Source organism: Rhinolophus sinicus, chromosome 17 (genome assembly GCF_057876585.1).
Source record: "Rhinolophus sinicus isolate RSI-liver-muscle chromosome 17, RSI-T2T, whole genome shotgun sequence".
Taxonomy (NCBI): domain Eukaryota; kingdom Metazoa; phylum Chordata; class Mammalia; order Chiroptera; family Rhinolophidae; genus Rhinolophus; species Rhinolophus sinicus.
In genome coordinates, this window is record NC_142517.1 from 118,312,473 (window position 1) to 118,329,441 (window position 16,969).

General features: G+C 40.8%; 1 protein-coding gene across 2 annotated transcripts in view; it reads left to right on the forward strand.

The window, feature by feature from the left end:
• Positions 1–16,969, forward strand: part of CNTNAP5 (contactin associated protein family member 5) — an 809,041-nt gene that overhangs the window by 434,375 nt on the left and 357,697 nt on the right. For both annotated transcript variants that reach the window (XM_019749552.3, XM_019749551.3), the window contains exon 8: positions 6,706–6,970. In XM_019749552.3, the coding sequence (XP_019605111.3) occupies positions 6,706–6,970 (265 nt within the window). The remainder of the gene's footprint in view (positions 1–6,705; positions 6,971–16,969) is intronic.

Here is a 16,969-nt window from a genome sequence, read left to right on the forward strand (position 1 = left end):
GGGATTCTTTTTCTAAAGAAGGGACAGGATGAAAAATAAACAGTGGAGTGGTTATTATACCCTGTAAAACATGTTTTTACAAATTGGAAAAAAATATGAAACAGTATCATCTTCTACTTCCTTACTATATTTTTTTTATAGCATTGTCCATGGAAATTCTTGCTCTGTTCCCTGTAGTTAGAAATAAATTGGAAGAGGAAAGTCCTCTGTTCCCTTCCTAATGTCCTGAAATATTATAAAGAAAGGTCTTTAAAATGTAAATACTTGGTTGCAGTTCTCATGCCAACAATAAAAATGATTCAGACGATGCCTATCCATCCTCCAAAGAGAAGATAGGTGATAAGAATGTGAGTGTTCAGTATCAAATATTCAAGGAATGAGGGAACTGCTGGGAACTTTACAGCCATCTGTTCAACAGCCTCCTGTTACAGAAAAGGAAACTTAGTTTCTAGAAGTCATTCATCTCAGGTCAACCAAAAAAAAAAAAAAAAAAAAAAAAAAGTGGCAGGCCTGGGAAAACAGAAAAATAAGAGGTCAGGTATGTGTTCTCATTTGATCTCGAATCAACCTTCTAACATTGTTCTCCCAACTATAGCAGCAAAAAATAAGTATCAGTAAGAATGTGGTTTTCCTAGGAAATATTTGTCATAAGAATCCAGTTCTGCCTAAATTGGACAATTTCACTTTCTTCTCAGAATTCAAAGCAAGATGCTCTATACCCAATTATAAATGTATTATTATGGAAGAACTATGTAAGCATTAAAGAGCAGATAATTATTGCAAGGCAGTACAAAAAATATAGTAAATGGATAAATTGTATAGCAACACAAACTATGAAAGCCAGTGGAAAAGACAGCTACCTTGGGGATGGATGAGGTCTGGAAAGGCCTCAGACATGGGCCAGAAGGAAGAGCCATTCTTCCTTGGAGTAAGGGATTGTGAGGGGGGTGCAGAGGCCTGAAGAGGGCACTCCTACTGGAGGGAGGAATGCAAGAAGTGTGGTTAAGGGACACGTTACCATAGTAACTCTACAATTGATGGAATGAATGAGCTTTAGGCCTTCTGTCTGCTGTCAGTGAGTGCACACTCTAGTGGGGGTGGACACCAGCCAAGGTAGCTGACACTGAATGAGGAGAAAGGGCTATCTCTGCCCTTTCCTAACCAAAGTGCCTGTGAAAGCAGGAGAGAGCAGGATCTGTGCCCAATCTGCCCTCCCCTTTGCCCTGCAGCACTTTCTGTCAATTTCACATGCACAATCTCTGTTTGCTTTTCTCCCTGGCCCCCTTCGCCATTCTAGACAGAGCAAGCTCGTAACTGCTCTTGCCCATGTGCCTGCAATAGCTGCTTGAAGCCAGCCCTTGGACATTCTTTTTGTACACAGTACACTCTCTACTCCCCACCAAGGGATGCCTCTGAGTACAATAGGGCTGTCTGTCCTAGGCTCTGCATCAATTCCCTCTTCACTCCTTTCAATTCCCTTTTTTCCATAGAAAAACGTTCTGGTACCTCAACATGATATAAAAGATTACATGATTGCATCCCTTTCTGCCCATGGCACTTCGTCTTGCCTGCTGTTATGCTGGATTTTGGACTGCGGTCAGCTCACCTTCTGCCAGATACTTAAATATGCCCCACACCTTCCTGCTTCAGGCCTTAGCCATTCTTTCTCTCTCTGCCCAGATAACACTTCTCTTGAAGCTCCAGTTAGCTAATGCTGCTCGTCTGTAAAACCTCAATCCTGCTCTTCTGTTACCTCCTTAAAGAAGCCTTCTGTAACCCCCAGATTGGGATAGGCTTCCTTTGTGTATAACCTCATGTCCTGCTTCGTCATAGCAATTGTTGAAACAACAGGTTCTATGGGTCCTCTGAAGAGAGGGCCTCCTAGGGACGAATCAATGAATAGAATTTGCTTCCTCCACTGACACAAACGTGGTTCTGCTGTTTCAAGGGCCTGGCTGTCTTTAGGAGGCCATCAAAATTCATGGGTTGGAGAGGGCACTGCGTCAGCTCTTCTCTATGGTACAAGACAAAGTATTTTTACATTGATATGGGCAGTCGCTCTAAGATGATCTATGAACATATATTAGGATCTCAAAATTCTGTGCTTAATCCATAGGAATCAAATTCTTTCGTCTGAGAAAGTTGGGAAGGGAACATCTGCGTTTTGAGGGTTACAAAGAAAAGGCCATGGCAGGTCCCACAAAAGGAAAATGGGTACTATTTAGGGGACCTCCAAAAAAGTTCTCTGTCTTGGAGCCAGCACTTCTGGGTCCCTCACCTTTTAGAGGAGGAAGGGAATGTTTGGGCATGAAAGCATAAGGCACTAAGAAATGCCATGTTAGGGACAAGGGGAGGTCCCCCCTTAGAAGTACCAGTGATGTGTGGCAGTCACTGCCTTGGGGAGGCCTCACTAAAGTCTTGACTGGCACCCTCAGTCAGACAGTGAGGGTCACCATCCATCCTGGACGTGGTGGTATTGTCAGGAGAAGCATATCAGACATCAAGGATTTATCATCTTCAATGTAGAGTGATCTCCTTTTTGGACAGTGAAAGACCCTCCAGGTCTTGTAAGATACGGGGAGAAGGGGACTGTGGCTATGCTACTGACCTCCTTTTACTCTCATCTATATGGCCAGGGCTGGTTGATGTATTCTGGATATTGGGCCACAGCACACCCCGTGTCATGACACATTTTGTACCAATTACGGTCAAGATGTACATTTGATGACTGTAAAGTGTAAAAGATGAGGACCACATTTATGTGTATAACTTATGAACTCATGCTTAGCACATTGTTTTACAATGCCTGAGAAATCTTAAATGAATGTTGAAACCCCTAATAAGTGTATAGTAGAACGGAGAGAATTTGAGAAATGGAATTCCCATCTTGGGAGGGATGAAAGTTGAATTTAAGAATAAAGAGGTGTGCAGTGTAGAAAACATACTGTTGACTTTTTTCCAGTCTCTGTTTTGACACTATTCTAAAGTAAATTGTCTTCTTGCGTTGTGTTTCCAAATCGTTGGTGGGGACTCCCTCACCCCTCACACATTGTCTTAAGAGGGACTCTGAAGTTACCAATGGCATTATTGAAAAAGAATAATCCCTGTTGATTTTAAAAGTAGCACTTTTTCAGTTCACTATTTTTTCTTCTTTCTGTTTCCTTTGGTGGATAGGCTAGGAGTTGATACTGCTCAACACTGGGGCTTTTCTGCTGGCAGCAAGCACAGCTGAGAGGGAGTGTGAGCAGAAGTGTCAGCCTGGGAGCTGCCTGGTGGGGATGGGCTGTAATCACTCATATTCCCAGAAGGTTGGTCCGATTTGGTACAGAAGGTACTTCCCATCCATTCCCATCTCTCCTCTCCTATGTGCCCTTGGTCTCATCTTTGGAGGACATAATAGAGGTGTGCTCTAAAATCAGAGTTTTGGATAGTTCAGGCATGGGGGTGGGGACAACAAGGCACAGTGTGAAGGGAATGTGGTGGATGGCATGGAGGAGTGTAGCCTACAGAGGACCGGAGAAACTATCTAAAGACAGAGTATATATCCAATACAGACTTCGATGCACTTCCAAGTTTTCCTGCTCTCTGTTGAGCAAAGTGTTGACCACTACACATAGATCACTTTAACCACTGAGAATCCCTGAGGCATCTATTTGGAGTTTTTGCCACCAGAATCTTGCCAGGGACACTGAATGTCCCAGAGTATCTCTCCAAGGATTCTGAGTTCTCTTGTGTGTTTCACAAGTATTTTCAGGCCATTAGACATTCAGTGGAACGGGGTGAGTCTGAGAAAGGGAGGTCCCATACCTCTTGTCAGATGGGAGTGAAATGATTAAACAAGGGGAGCATCTCAGTTCCCCTGGACCCCAACTATCCTGAGGCCCACCCTCGATGGCTGTGTATCAGAAAATGATTAGGGTTGGGTTAAACATTGGATTTTCAATTAATAGGGTGAGGGGGTTGGGACTGAGTCTCCATGGAATATGCCACCCTGGGATGGAGAATATTTCCAGCTGAAATCAAGTAAAACCCAACAAACTCAGGAAGAGGTTTTTGTTTGTTTGCTTGCTTTTTATCTCCCCCTTCCTTCTTAAAGGGATTCAGATAGAAAAACCTGCTTCAGGAAAGGAATTTTATTATAATCACCTTCACATATTGACTTTAGCACATATGAATTAAGGATGGGTCCATGAAAAATGTGTTCACTAGATTTCCCTTTGTGCCATTGCATCTGAGTTTTCTAAGAATTTGTTTGCCACTTTTTTCAGCTCCCTATGAACTGCCTATTTCCCTTTGAAAATCCCAGAGCCGGTCACCCTTTTCTCCTTTGTCCAAAATGTCATGTATACTTCATTTTGCCTCACTGTTTTGGGGAGTTTCCTGCTTGTGCGAATGCCCCATGCACATGTATTAAAATTTTGATTTTCTCCTAGTAATCTGCTGCATGTTATTTGAATTGTTCACCCAGCCAGGAGAATTAAAGGGGTAAAGCAAAAGTTTCCCCAGCCCCCATAGAGGAAAAGGACCATTTTTATAATGTCCTCCACTTCTACCTACAGCCTCTGCTACTGCTTCCCAACCATGTCCCCTTCTGAATAGTCTCAAACTTTGAGTACAGTCTTGATCTGGCAAATTTGTTACCAGAGGATGTGATGCTGACCTCAGGGATAGCAAAGAGGAAGACAAGTTTTTGCTGACTCCCAACTTCGCTGTAGGAGCATTTGTGATTTCCCTTCTTCCAGCAGACAGCCCTGCCTCAATTAATCTGCCATGAGTGGGGATATTTTCATTCTTGAATGGAAATCCACGAGAAATAATTTTAAAAAAGCAAAAAGCAAATTGAAACAACAATGAGATATCATGAGCAAGTTGGTAGATTATTTTTTCTTTTAAATTGGTGGTACCCAGTGTAGAGGACAACGATATCAGAGGTGGTGGCTCCAAGTCACATAAGTGCAGGTTTGTCTCCCACTGTCACTGAGGAGGCTTTTGTTAAATCGTGTACCTTCTCTAAGCCTGGTTTGTATATTCTTTGAATGGATGCAGTGTTATTGTGCTGAATGCATGAGCTATGTATGTCAGTGCTCAGCCTCCTGCCAGGCACAGTGGGGCCGCATAAACTGTGGGCAATGTTTTGATGGATAGCAGGAGCTTTACCCTTTGGCACATTAATTACCTTCTGGGGATGTAGCCGAAAGAGAAAAACACATCGAACCAACTAGCACAAATGATTAATGCAAGAATATGCTCATAGCAGCCCACTCGATGAGTGAATCGTTGAAAATAAACTATTGGTAGAAGTTTGTTTGGAGAGGGCTGCTTGTTTTCAGAAATGCGAGCAGATCATAAATAAATGTGGTTGAGATGTAGGGAGGGTTTTCCAGACTGTGAGGTGTTTGCAGCTGCACATTTAACCTGCTCTAGGATTTGGAGCTCTACTAGGTATCTAACCGCACTAGCTGGCCACCTTTGTGGAAAGTTTAATTCAGCAGCCAGGCAAGCCAGGATGGTCCACCTTTGGAAATCCCTGTCTTTTTTGCATAAGTGGTGCTGGTTATGGATTGACCGTTACAAAAAGGCAGTGGGTTTGGAAGGAGTGATTCACATGGAACTGGGTGTGTCCATGACTATTTAGGTGAGAATCCTGTGTTATACTTACCTGTATTGTTGTAGAGATTAGTTTGGAATCTGAAATTGATGAATGATTGGGATGGAAAACAGCATGTGGTCGGCTATGGGGTTTGAGATAGAGATTCCAAATGGCTTTCCTCAAATAACAACTATTCACAATTTATAAGGCACCCCAAACTCTCTCTCTCTTCAATCATCTTCTGGAAATGACTCCAGGGCCTGGCTCATTTGGTCACATATACATAGTTCTGTATTTTCATGTAACTTCCTGCTGTCCAACTTTCTCTCATCATCCCAGACCAGTTTTCACTCCCTTATGCAAAGAATAATTCTCTTCCTCTTCTTTCTGGCTCTAGTCTATGCCCACTTACTATTTCCCACCTGTAGTCCTCTTATCCCCCCTCCACTCTTACTGAAAACACTCTGAATGAATTAAAAGTCTGCTACTTTATTGCTTCTAAGTTTGAATGATAACTTTAGCAAGCATACAAGGGCCTTTAAACTCTGCCTCTCGGTCCCTGGCCCTCCCTTCCCCACTTAGTGTTCAGCAAACACACAGCGTGCCTTTTGCCAAAAAGGCCAGCTGGACACACTCACTCCTTTCCTTCCCCACGTTCTTCCAGGAAAGCATCACCCCTCTCGTGAAACCTTTGCTTATGTGGTTATTTCTTCTAACACTCCCATGGGGTCTAGCTCTCTTTTAGCACATTGCACATTATAACTAAGTTTTTTACCATGCATTATCCCAGTGTTTGGCACGCAGTTGACTTGCAATACATATGCATTCAATGAATGAATGTAATTATTTTTATGTCTGGTTCCTAAAAGATGTTGATGCTTTCCATCCTCCATCTCCCCACCCAGCCCTGTTTGCACATCCTTAGCACGGGGGTGGAAAACACTGTTTTTGTTGGTGTATCTGAACAAAGCTGACACATTTTTCCCTTTAACATCTTGTAGCTGAATGTGGAATGATCCTGAAATTAAGGTCAGCTTCAGGTGGTTGTTTATATCAGCTGTCAGATTGCAGAATAAAAAATGGCTTTTATATGTTTGATTTTTATTGTTTTCCAGGGCAATGTCACTTTTTCCTGCTCCGAACCACAAATTGTTCCCATCACATTTATCAACTCCAGCAGCAGTTATTTGCTGCTGCCCGGCACTCCCCAAATTGATGGGCTCTCAGTGGGTTTCCAGTTTCGAACATGGAACAAGGATGGTCTGCTTCTGTCCACAGAGCTGTCTGAGGGCTCGGGGACCCTGCTGCTGAGCCTGGAAGGCGGGACCCTGAGACTCCTGATTCAGAAAACTACAGAACGGGCAGTTGAAATCCTCACAGGTACTGTCTCCTCACCACCTCTAGGTCGGTTTCTAGTTCATTCAAGTCAATGAGTGTTTGCGATTCAGACCAAAACATACAGAACCCAGCTCCCAGGGATGAGGGATGACCCAGTATTCATAAATTTACTCTCAGTCTGAAGAGGCAACAGTTTTAGCTATGTAAACTTCGACAAGTCCCGTGATTGCCTTGTTCCCCAGCAGTCTCATCTGAGAAATGAGAATAAGAATTCCAGCTGATATTATTGAGCATAATGTAGACCAATTGCAGAGCACTTTGCTAAGTCTCTACAGACACGGAACATGTTATGTGGAATGCTCACCATGCTCATTCAAGGTGAGCATTTTCCACTTTATAGATGATGAAATGAAGAGTCATCATGGTTAAATAGCTTCCATAACCACACGATAGTAAGTGATGGAACTACAATTTTATCCTGAATTTGTCTGACTTCATCTAAAGCTTCCTTGCATACCATACCACCATCTGACTTTCTACAGCCACCAAATTCTATTTTGAGTAAAAATGAGTATTATATATATAAAATATATATATATATATATATATATATATATATATATATATATATATATATATATAATAATACATATATATATATATGAAGATATTAAGAAAGTAGTATTACACATCTGGGTATGGCAGAACTTTTAAAATTTGTCCCCAAATAGCTGAAGTTTGGACAACACTTTTATAGCAATATTGTGTAGACTCTAATGTACGAGTATAGCAGCATGAAACAGATCAATGAACGGATCATGTTTTAGAGACTCTGGCTCCACTGTTTCTTCACCATGGAAGAGTGGAGTGTTCTCTCTCCTCCATCTGTTGTCTTATTAGTGTCTTCTGTCTTTCAGAAGCAGTGTGTTGACTTAGTTGACAAGTACTTACTTAGGTCAGACCACATGCCAGACATTAGGGCTGCAGCACGCTGCTGGGTCCACAAATCCTCTGATCAGCCTCCCTGATTGTACAGTGTGAATCAAATCCCCTTCCTCCGTATACCCTGGGCCAGTAGCCATTCTGGATTGCATTACATTACATTTTAGATTAATTTAAGTGTCTTTCATCCCCCACTGGACTGTGAGTTTTGTTGTCCAAATAAATTAGAGAAAATTAAGTTTAATAGTAAAGGACATGACTTAATCGTCAAGATCAGGTCAGATTATTGGAAAGCCTCAAAAACCAATAAGTGAACAAAAAGGTCCATTGAACCATTGGGAATAGCAGAGGGCTTGGGTATAGGAGTCAGACAGACAGGTTCAAAATTTACCTCTTCTTATTTCTCTGTGGCCCTGGATAACTTCTTACCTTTGTCTCATATGTAAGAGAAACTACATTAGCTATCTATAGCTATGTTACAAATTATACCAAAATTTAGTGGTTGCAAACATTCATCATGTCTCCGTTTCTAAGAGTCAGGAGTTCAGGGCCACATTGGCTGGGTAACTCTGGCTGGATGCAGTCATCTCCGTGTTCAAGTGGGGTAGATCTCCTTCTAGTCTCACTCATGCGGCTGTTGGCAGGACTCAGAAAATCCACTTCCAAGCTATCTCTGTGGCCTCCCCAGAAGGCTGCCTCATGAAATGCCAGCACTCTAACCCCAGCATGAGTGATTCACAAGGCCCCGAGACAAAAGCCAGTCTTTGCCATGTTGTGTTCATTAGAAACAAGAAAATTAAGCCAAGGGAATTATAGAAGAATATGATATTAGAAACCATCACTCATCAGGGACCCTCTTAGAATCTACCTATAGAATGAGGTAAAAAAGGAAATTCTTACATCACAAGACTCTAGTGGCAATTAAATGAGCTAGTATATCTAAAATCCTTAACACAGTGTTGAAAACCTATTTAACATGTTTTCCCTCCCATTCTGACTCAAGACCTATAGCTAGAAAAGGTCTCACTCCATAGAGTCATTACAGCTGAGTGAATTCATGCAGTCACAGGACTTTTATAATATTTATAAGATTACTTTTAATGGAGATGAGTTAATAACTTAGAAACATAATACTTTTCATGAGCAGAGTTATAAAAGTTAAACCTCAATCCGCCTTATTTGAAGAAGAAAAACGTAAGCCGGCATTGGGCTTGTTCCATATAATTGGCGAGATGTTTGAGTACAGAGACTTGTAGGACTCAGGTCAAAAACACAGCATTAGTACAGTGCAAACCCTGGCAAGACTTTGCTCTAAATCATCTGGGTACTGTACTGCTTTGATTATTAGCAACGTCAGCCCATTAAAGCCTGTTTATGAGGGAGAGAGTGGCTGGTAAAAGCCACTCGGCTACAGAAAGAGAAAAAAAATCATCAGTTATTTCAGGCCTGGCTCTCAAAGAAAACAAACAAACAAACAAAACACACACACAAAACAAACAAACAAACAATAAAACAAAACAAACAAACAAACAAAAAACAAGGAAAAGGTGATTTTTAAAATGTGCTGATTGAGTTCCTGAAATCTGTCTCAGAAGTCTCTTGCTTGATTCTTTCTTCAGTTTTGGAAAAAGGAAAAACAATTGAACTTCTTTCATTTTTCTTCAAAATGGATCAAGGCTTTGTATCCGCTGGCATTTTTCTACCTGGGGGAAAAAAAAGACAGAAAAGCAAACAAACGAAAACAGCCTGCCTTTCCCTTACATTAATGAGTAAACTTGTTTCCCAATCGCTAGAGATCACATTGGCTACATAAGAGACGAAAACAATTCCCATAGAAGAAACTAGAAAATAATACCCATTGTCCCAATAATTTTTGAAGGTCAATGGAGCAAACCTTGACACAGGGGACATCATGGAAAACAGAAAATTGGCACCCCATATCACTAATTGAACAGGGAATCCAAGTATTCCAAGATTTATTTCACACTAGTTCAGGTGTTTCTAACATCCTAGGTCAGAGACAATAAGGTAAGCCCTAGAAAGGCAGGGCACCAATACCAGGCTCATTAACTCCTGTTCCCAGAGCTTCCTAAGGTGTCATAGCTTGGGGGCAGGATGGGGCTGGGGGGTTGGTTATTTTGTTTTTTTTGCATTGGAGACCAGGGAGAGAAGTGCAAATTTATTGCATCCTCAAATTAGGAGGTATCTGATTTTACTTGTTGTAGGGGATGAAGTTTCCAGAAGATGAAGGACAACAATGTAATCCCTTTCTTTTATTTGTCTTTATTTTCTGTTTTTGCCACATTTTTTTCTTTAAAGGCTTGTACATGTGGATATGAGGAAAAGTCAAGAACACTATTTCACTGGAAGTGATATAAGAGTAGAATCAACAATGTCGTGGATCTCTTGAGGGTCAGACATTGAGCTAGGACCCATCACATAGTACTGCAGGAAAAACAAAACAAAAAAAAACCTTATAAAACTTAGGAAGTGGTTATTGTTTTGCCAACATGCATAGGAGGAAACTAAGAATCAGAAATTAAATTACAATGACCAGGAGAGTGTTCAACCTCAGGCCTTTCCTTTGGATTTTCAAGTTCATGGTGTTTACACTGTATCTTGCGGCCAACGATGTTCATGTTTTTATATTGTCAGTTGTTTAAATAATGCAAATGTAAAGAAATTCTGCTTTAGAAGAAAGAGCTACAGACAAATGTACAATAGGCTATTAAGGAAAATAGGCTATTTAGGATCAAAGTTGTGTTTTCCCAAAACACTTTACTTAGCGGTCCTGTTACTGACAGATTCTTAAGTAGAATTGACAAAAGATAGTGAATCCATTGTCTTTACAGACTTGTGATCTACTTTACAAGTCTGTAGATTTTCTTTAGCTAAGGTTGTCTGAGTAATATTACAAAGTAAATCATACATATCTATATATCAACACACACTAATATTCATTGAGTATATGTGACATACTTTTGTCAGACCTTTTATAATGCTCAGTACCTATTACTTAGTAAGATTAGCATCTAAGCTCTAGGGTGCTAAGTAGTAACATTAGGTGCTAGTAAGAGTCTGTCTGCTTCCGAACACTTTGCTCTATATTGCACAGCTGTTCCCATTTTAGTCGGCCCTGTGCCCCAACCCCACATGGAAATGTGGGGGCTACGCAGGAGCAGGGAGAATACCATCGAAATGTCCTGCTACATGGAGAGCTTTGCCATTTCCCCTTTCGGGAATCAGAACAGCCACTTTGGCAAATCTTCATTGAATGAACAAACACCTGGTTTTCCTCTTCATGCATTTCCAACCTCAGTTCTTTAACACTCCTCCTCTTCTGAGGTACCAGGTGTCACAGGGACCACGTTCTCAAGTTCTCCCCTGTTCATTGAACAGTAGAGACCGTGTTCTATTTTTTTAATGAAGGAAATGGTTGCTGTTTTAAAGACTCTTAAAAAGATGCTTAGAATGGAGACTGGTATTGTTCAAACCAACTTGAATTCCTAAGAAAAGAGGAAATCATATAAAAGTAAAGGCGACCACCTGGTTTGCTTCTTTGGAGAATCAGGGCAGAATGTTTTAAATTTTGTGTAATCTAAAGAAAAAGCTGGTACCACTGTAGTTATTTTGAAAGTGATCTGACATTTCAATGTTATTTTTTGTGATGGGAGAATGCTGGGGAATGAAAATAGGATGAAAGGGGTCTGGGGGCTTCTGTCATTAAAGTCTGAAGTCTGCTTTATCTACTGTAGCCCTTCTTTAAATACCAGCTATCCGCTGGAAAGAGAATCTGGGCCAAGAGCTTGAACTCGGGCTTCAGGGTTTAGGGCTGCAACCTGACTGTGCTCTGCATAGATGTCGAATGTGGGTAAGCTTTGTTGTTAGACCGCATTGTCCTCCACTGCAAAAGGGGAGAGTTGGTAGAGAATTGCTAAAGTTCTTTCGAGACCTTTATTTGAGTGCTGGAAGGAAAACAGTAAGTCAGCCCTGACCCTTATGATAAATCAAGAGTCTTGTTTTTAAAATGGGGTAAATGGCTTTGACTAGGTATATTCAGGGCCCGGCCCCCTGCCAGAGGTTATGTTTCTCAATTCCCAAAATTGTGGTGCATTTTATGGAGTAAGAAATGTGGACTTGGCCTCTTTCATACATGCATTTTGTGAATGAGATGCTTGGATGCCCCAGAGAGGTCATGCATATAACTCTCAGAAACCCATCCAGAGTTTGATGCCAAAGATTCAAATCTATTCTTCTTCTTCTTCTTCTTCTTCTTCTTCTTCTTCTTCTTCTTCTTCTTCTTCTTCTTCTTCTTCTTCTTCTTCTTCTTCTTCTTCTTCTTATTGCTTTGGTAACCTTCTTTAAATAACACTAGAATGCTGTGTGTGTGTGTGTGTGTGTGTGTGTGTGTGTGTGTGTGTGTGTGCTAGTAATACGATTATTAGAATAGTAAGGCATTCAAACTACATTAATAGAGGAATTTGTAGGTACTGGAGCTATTTCGTGTGGAGAGAAAACAAGACAGAAACATGATAAGGGTCTTTGCATATGGGATAAGCTTTCTCACAGATGAGGGTTTTTATGTGTTTATGTCGCTGCAGGAAGCAGAACAAGCACAGTAAGAACAAATGGCAGAGAAACAAACCCCTTTGGGTTTTTCATTAGAGAATATTCTATTCAGAGCTTTTCAGCTTCACAGTATAACTGCTTTGCTATCACTGGAGGCATCAATCCCAGAGTAAAAATGTCAAGATTAAGGAATGAGTCTCAGCACTACTGAATGGAAACGTAAAGACGGGAGGAAGTTCCCAGACTTCTTATCTGGCAGCTGGGCACTGCTAATGAATATAAGAAAGTGAAAGCCAATCACCAAGCACAGAACAGAATTCTTGGGCAAAAGGAAACAGTCAGCAAAGATCCAGAAATCAACCAGATGTTTTGGAAAAGTTTTCAGTTGAGGCAAATGGCATATGAAGAGGCCATCGCAGGTCATGCCATTTAATTTGGAGGTACAAGCAATAGTGTTCATCTTATTTCCTCAACCACATTCTAATTTCTCAGTATTTCTATAGTTCCTTGAATAGTAAGAATTAGAGGGAAGGCATTCCGAAAATACCAATTAAGCAATCTATTCTAATCAGTCATTAATTTTCTATGCTTAATAGACTGCTGCGATTAACTTGTTTTCTCTGGCTGAAGATGTGATGAAATTCTAGCAGCATAACCTTGATCAGCAGCCATAAATGATATTTATTGGATGATTATTTAACATCGTGTTTATAATGAATATAATCCCAGAGCTATGGTCAACACCATCCCGCTTATCTTTTAGAACTTATCTCAATTGTTATTTTCTCAAGAAACTTTCCCACAGCATGTCAGATGCCCTGTTATCCAGTCTTCCAGTTTTTTCTTTTTCTTTGTAGCAGTGCCCTAAGTATGTGTTTATATGTATGTATTAATTTGTTAAGACTGCCGTAACAAAATACTACAGATTAGGTGACTTAGAAATTTATTTTCCTACAGTTTTTGAGGCTAGAGTTCAGGATCAAGGTGTCAGGAGTGTTGATTTCTTCTGAGGGTCCTTCAGCTGGTTTAGACATGGCTGTCTTCTCCTTGTCTTCACATGGTGTTCCCTCTGTGACCTTCTGTCCTAACACCCTCTTTTTATAAGGACACCAATCATATCTGATGTGAGCCCACTCACATGCACTCATTTTACCTTAATTATGTCTTTAAATATCCTATCTCCAAACACAGACACATCGTCAGGTACTGGGAGTTAGGACTTCAGCATATGAACTGGGGCGGGCCCCAATTCAGCCCATAACCCTGTATATTAATCATGTGTCTGTTTAATTGCCTCTTTGGTGCTCATTTCACCACCAGAATGCACAGATCCATGGGAACAAGAACACTGTCTGTCTTGCCAAGGTCTAGTGCAGCACGTTGCTTATAGCAGGTCTTCAATAACATGTCTCATGCTTCAGCAACTGTCTGAATGAATTAACTCATAGAATTGGCCTCCAAAACATTTCTAAAAGATATCATTTTAAACGTAAAAAGGAATTAATAGTGAATTTTAACAAACATTCATGTTACAATAATTATATGCTGTAGAATGTGTTAAACCCAGGACAGAGCTACATTCAGGGGAAGTACTAATTAGATAAAGGCCAGTGGAGCTCCCAAAGGTGGGGTGGGGGGGATGTCTGGGAGAGCTGCTTCATGAAGGATAGAAATGCTCACTCTGATTAATACTTGTGGCCAGATGGTTTTAGGCTACAGCCCTGCGATTAACAGAGCTGCTCCCCAAATATTGCCATTTTTCAGATATGCCATTTGTATCTAGTCACCATCTGCACATCAAATAAACATGATAACTTCGTGAACTCCATCCTCTGCTTCAATTAAGTTGTCATCAATGTCTCTGTTCTTTAGCTAAGATAATGTTGATGAGAAAATCCTATTAGCAAGGGCAAAAAAAACTAGATAGCCATAAGACCAAGACTGTCACAACAAGCTGTCTAGATGAGCACAGATTTAGAGTTTCAGAAGACAGACATATAATGAGGCATTCCATTTTACGGGAAACTGAGAAATGCAATCACCTCAGCTTCAAGATATCGAGCAAAGGTTGGGGATGTTACCAAAGTAGTTACCTCGTAGGCACCTTTAGCATTTTCAGGTCTGAGTGATAATAAAGGAAGCACTTTATTTCTTAACTTACACTTTCTTCTTCACCACACACTCAAAAGAGGAATGGAGGAAGCTAGATTTTTGTGATTACATTAGAATAATCTAATAGTTAAATCTACTATCACTTCCTTTGCTCTTTCATATTTTGTACTTTAATGATTCTCTCATATAATTCACTTTGCCTCTATTTAATTCAGGAGGCTGTTGAAGTGTCTAGTCGGCGCTGGTTCTGTACTCAGATCTGAGGATGGAGGCATTGCCCTCTGGGAGCTCACAGGCACTACTGGCAGTGGTGGTAGTGAGACTTTTATAATGTAATAGGACACATGCTCAGGATACCGGGTAGCTTAGAGGAGAGGCACCAGGATGGGTGAGAAAGGGCAGGCTTCCTAGGGGCAGGAACAGCATAGCTTGGTTTTTAAGAATGAGTAGAATTTGGCCAAGCGAGGAAGAACAGAAAGAATTCTCCAATTAGGGGAGAGAAATAAGAGGAGATCTCAAAGTATCAGACTCACAGGGGCTCAAGATGCCTGGGTCACAGATGGAAAGGAGGATGGGCCAAAGATCCCATATCATTTTTGTCAGGGACCCTGAGTTTGAGCTGTATCATGAAGGTCTACCTTCACATAGAGAAGTGTCTACCTCTGGAGTTGAGCTGCATTTTTATCATATGGATGTTTGAGTTGAATGTTCAAGTCTATACTAGGGAAGCAACACCTTCATCATCAACACAAACATGTCTCATTTCCTGTCTGACTCTAGCAAATGGCAAACCCAACTGTTTTCCTCTCCTATGCTGATCATGGGTTTTGAGGATCCAGGTTACCTTGACGTGTGAACCCCGCTTTAACAACTAGGAAAGGTTTACCTGTGATTTATGGTCCATGCTCCAGAGAGGGCTCTCTTGTTGACAGTTGGCAGTGGAATTCAGCTGGTCTGATGCTCAGTCGATCAATGAGCATTTGGAGATGCTGACTGGGGGACACCAAAGCATGACGCAGACTCCAACCCCCAGAAACTTCTAATTTCATTAGGGAGATAAGACTTGCACAGGTGAATTGTTAATTAATAGTTCAAGGCAGGAAATAATATGAACTAAATGAATAGTTCAAACAGCAGATGTTATAAGAATTTTGAAGGAGGAATCACTATATGCTGGTCTTGTCAAGGAAAGTCTGCTTCATTCATTTCCTGATTTATTAACTTATCGATTCAATCATTCAGCACTTTTTATATGCCCTTTACTGTGCTAGGTGAGTATGCTAGAAAGCACAATGTGTATATATATATATATATATATATATATATATATATATATATATATATATATATATCTGCTTCCTGTCCCTATTATTTTGGAGAGGAAGCATTAGGACCACACCTGGGCATTGGAGAAGAAGTTGGGTAGTGGGAGAACTGGGAAGATAACATAAGGTGCAGAGAGGCTGGGAGTGCAAGTGGCAATTAGTTTAGTACATTCCCTTGGAGAACAATGAAAACATTAGCCTCATTAGAATAGGAATTTGTGTAGGAATATTGGGAGTACAGGTGGAGACTTGATTACAGAAGGCACAGACTGTAAAGATAAGCAGTATGAGTTCCATTCTCAGGGCTCCGTGACTCACCAGAGAGATATTTGCTGAGGTTCACTATAACTTAGCTCTTCATCATGGCTAAGTTCCATCTAACAAGGTGTCCTGTATCAGAAAGTGGTCAGAGACAGGGAAAAGAGGGAGGCCATCACAAAAATTCCCAGCTGCCATGATAAGGGATAGACTAAATGTTGGAGAGAGAATGTAAGAAATGTGTGAATTCAATGTAATGTATGTGGGGAACAGTTAATAGAATTTGATAATTGATGGACAAATGGTATATAAGAAAAACAGAACTCAAGATCTAAATTATAGTGTAATGGTACCAACAATTGTGATCTGCTCTTTTAGGACATGATTGACATTTTAAGCCTGGCTTATTCAATTATTTATATAACCCCACTCTGTTCTCTCAAAAATTGAAACTACCTTTGAAGTATAAAGTAAAGGTAGGTATAGCAGGATATGGAAAAACAGCTGAATTGGGTTTTCCGGGGGAGATAAAGCCTTGAAACTTCCAAGTCAAGCCAGGCAATTCTTTCTCTATTTTACAGGTGAGGAAGCAGGTGTAGAGAGGTTAAGAAATTTGTCTAAATTGCTAAAAATCATAAGTGGCAGGGTCTTGAGCAAGAGGTAGAGGGTGAATAAAGACATCAAGGAAATTTGTTTCAAGTGATTTCCAGGGTTAGAAGTGAAGTCTTCAGGGACTGTGCCCTGGCCTGGGCTGGAGCTTTGTGTGTCCATGTGTGGTGTAACGACAGACACTTAGAAGTCCTGGGACAACCACTTGGTTCCAAAGTTTCTGTCT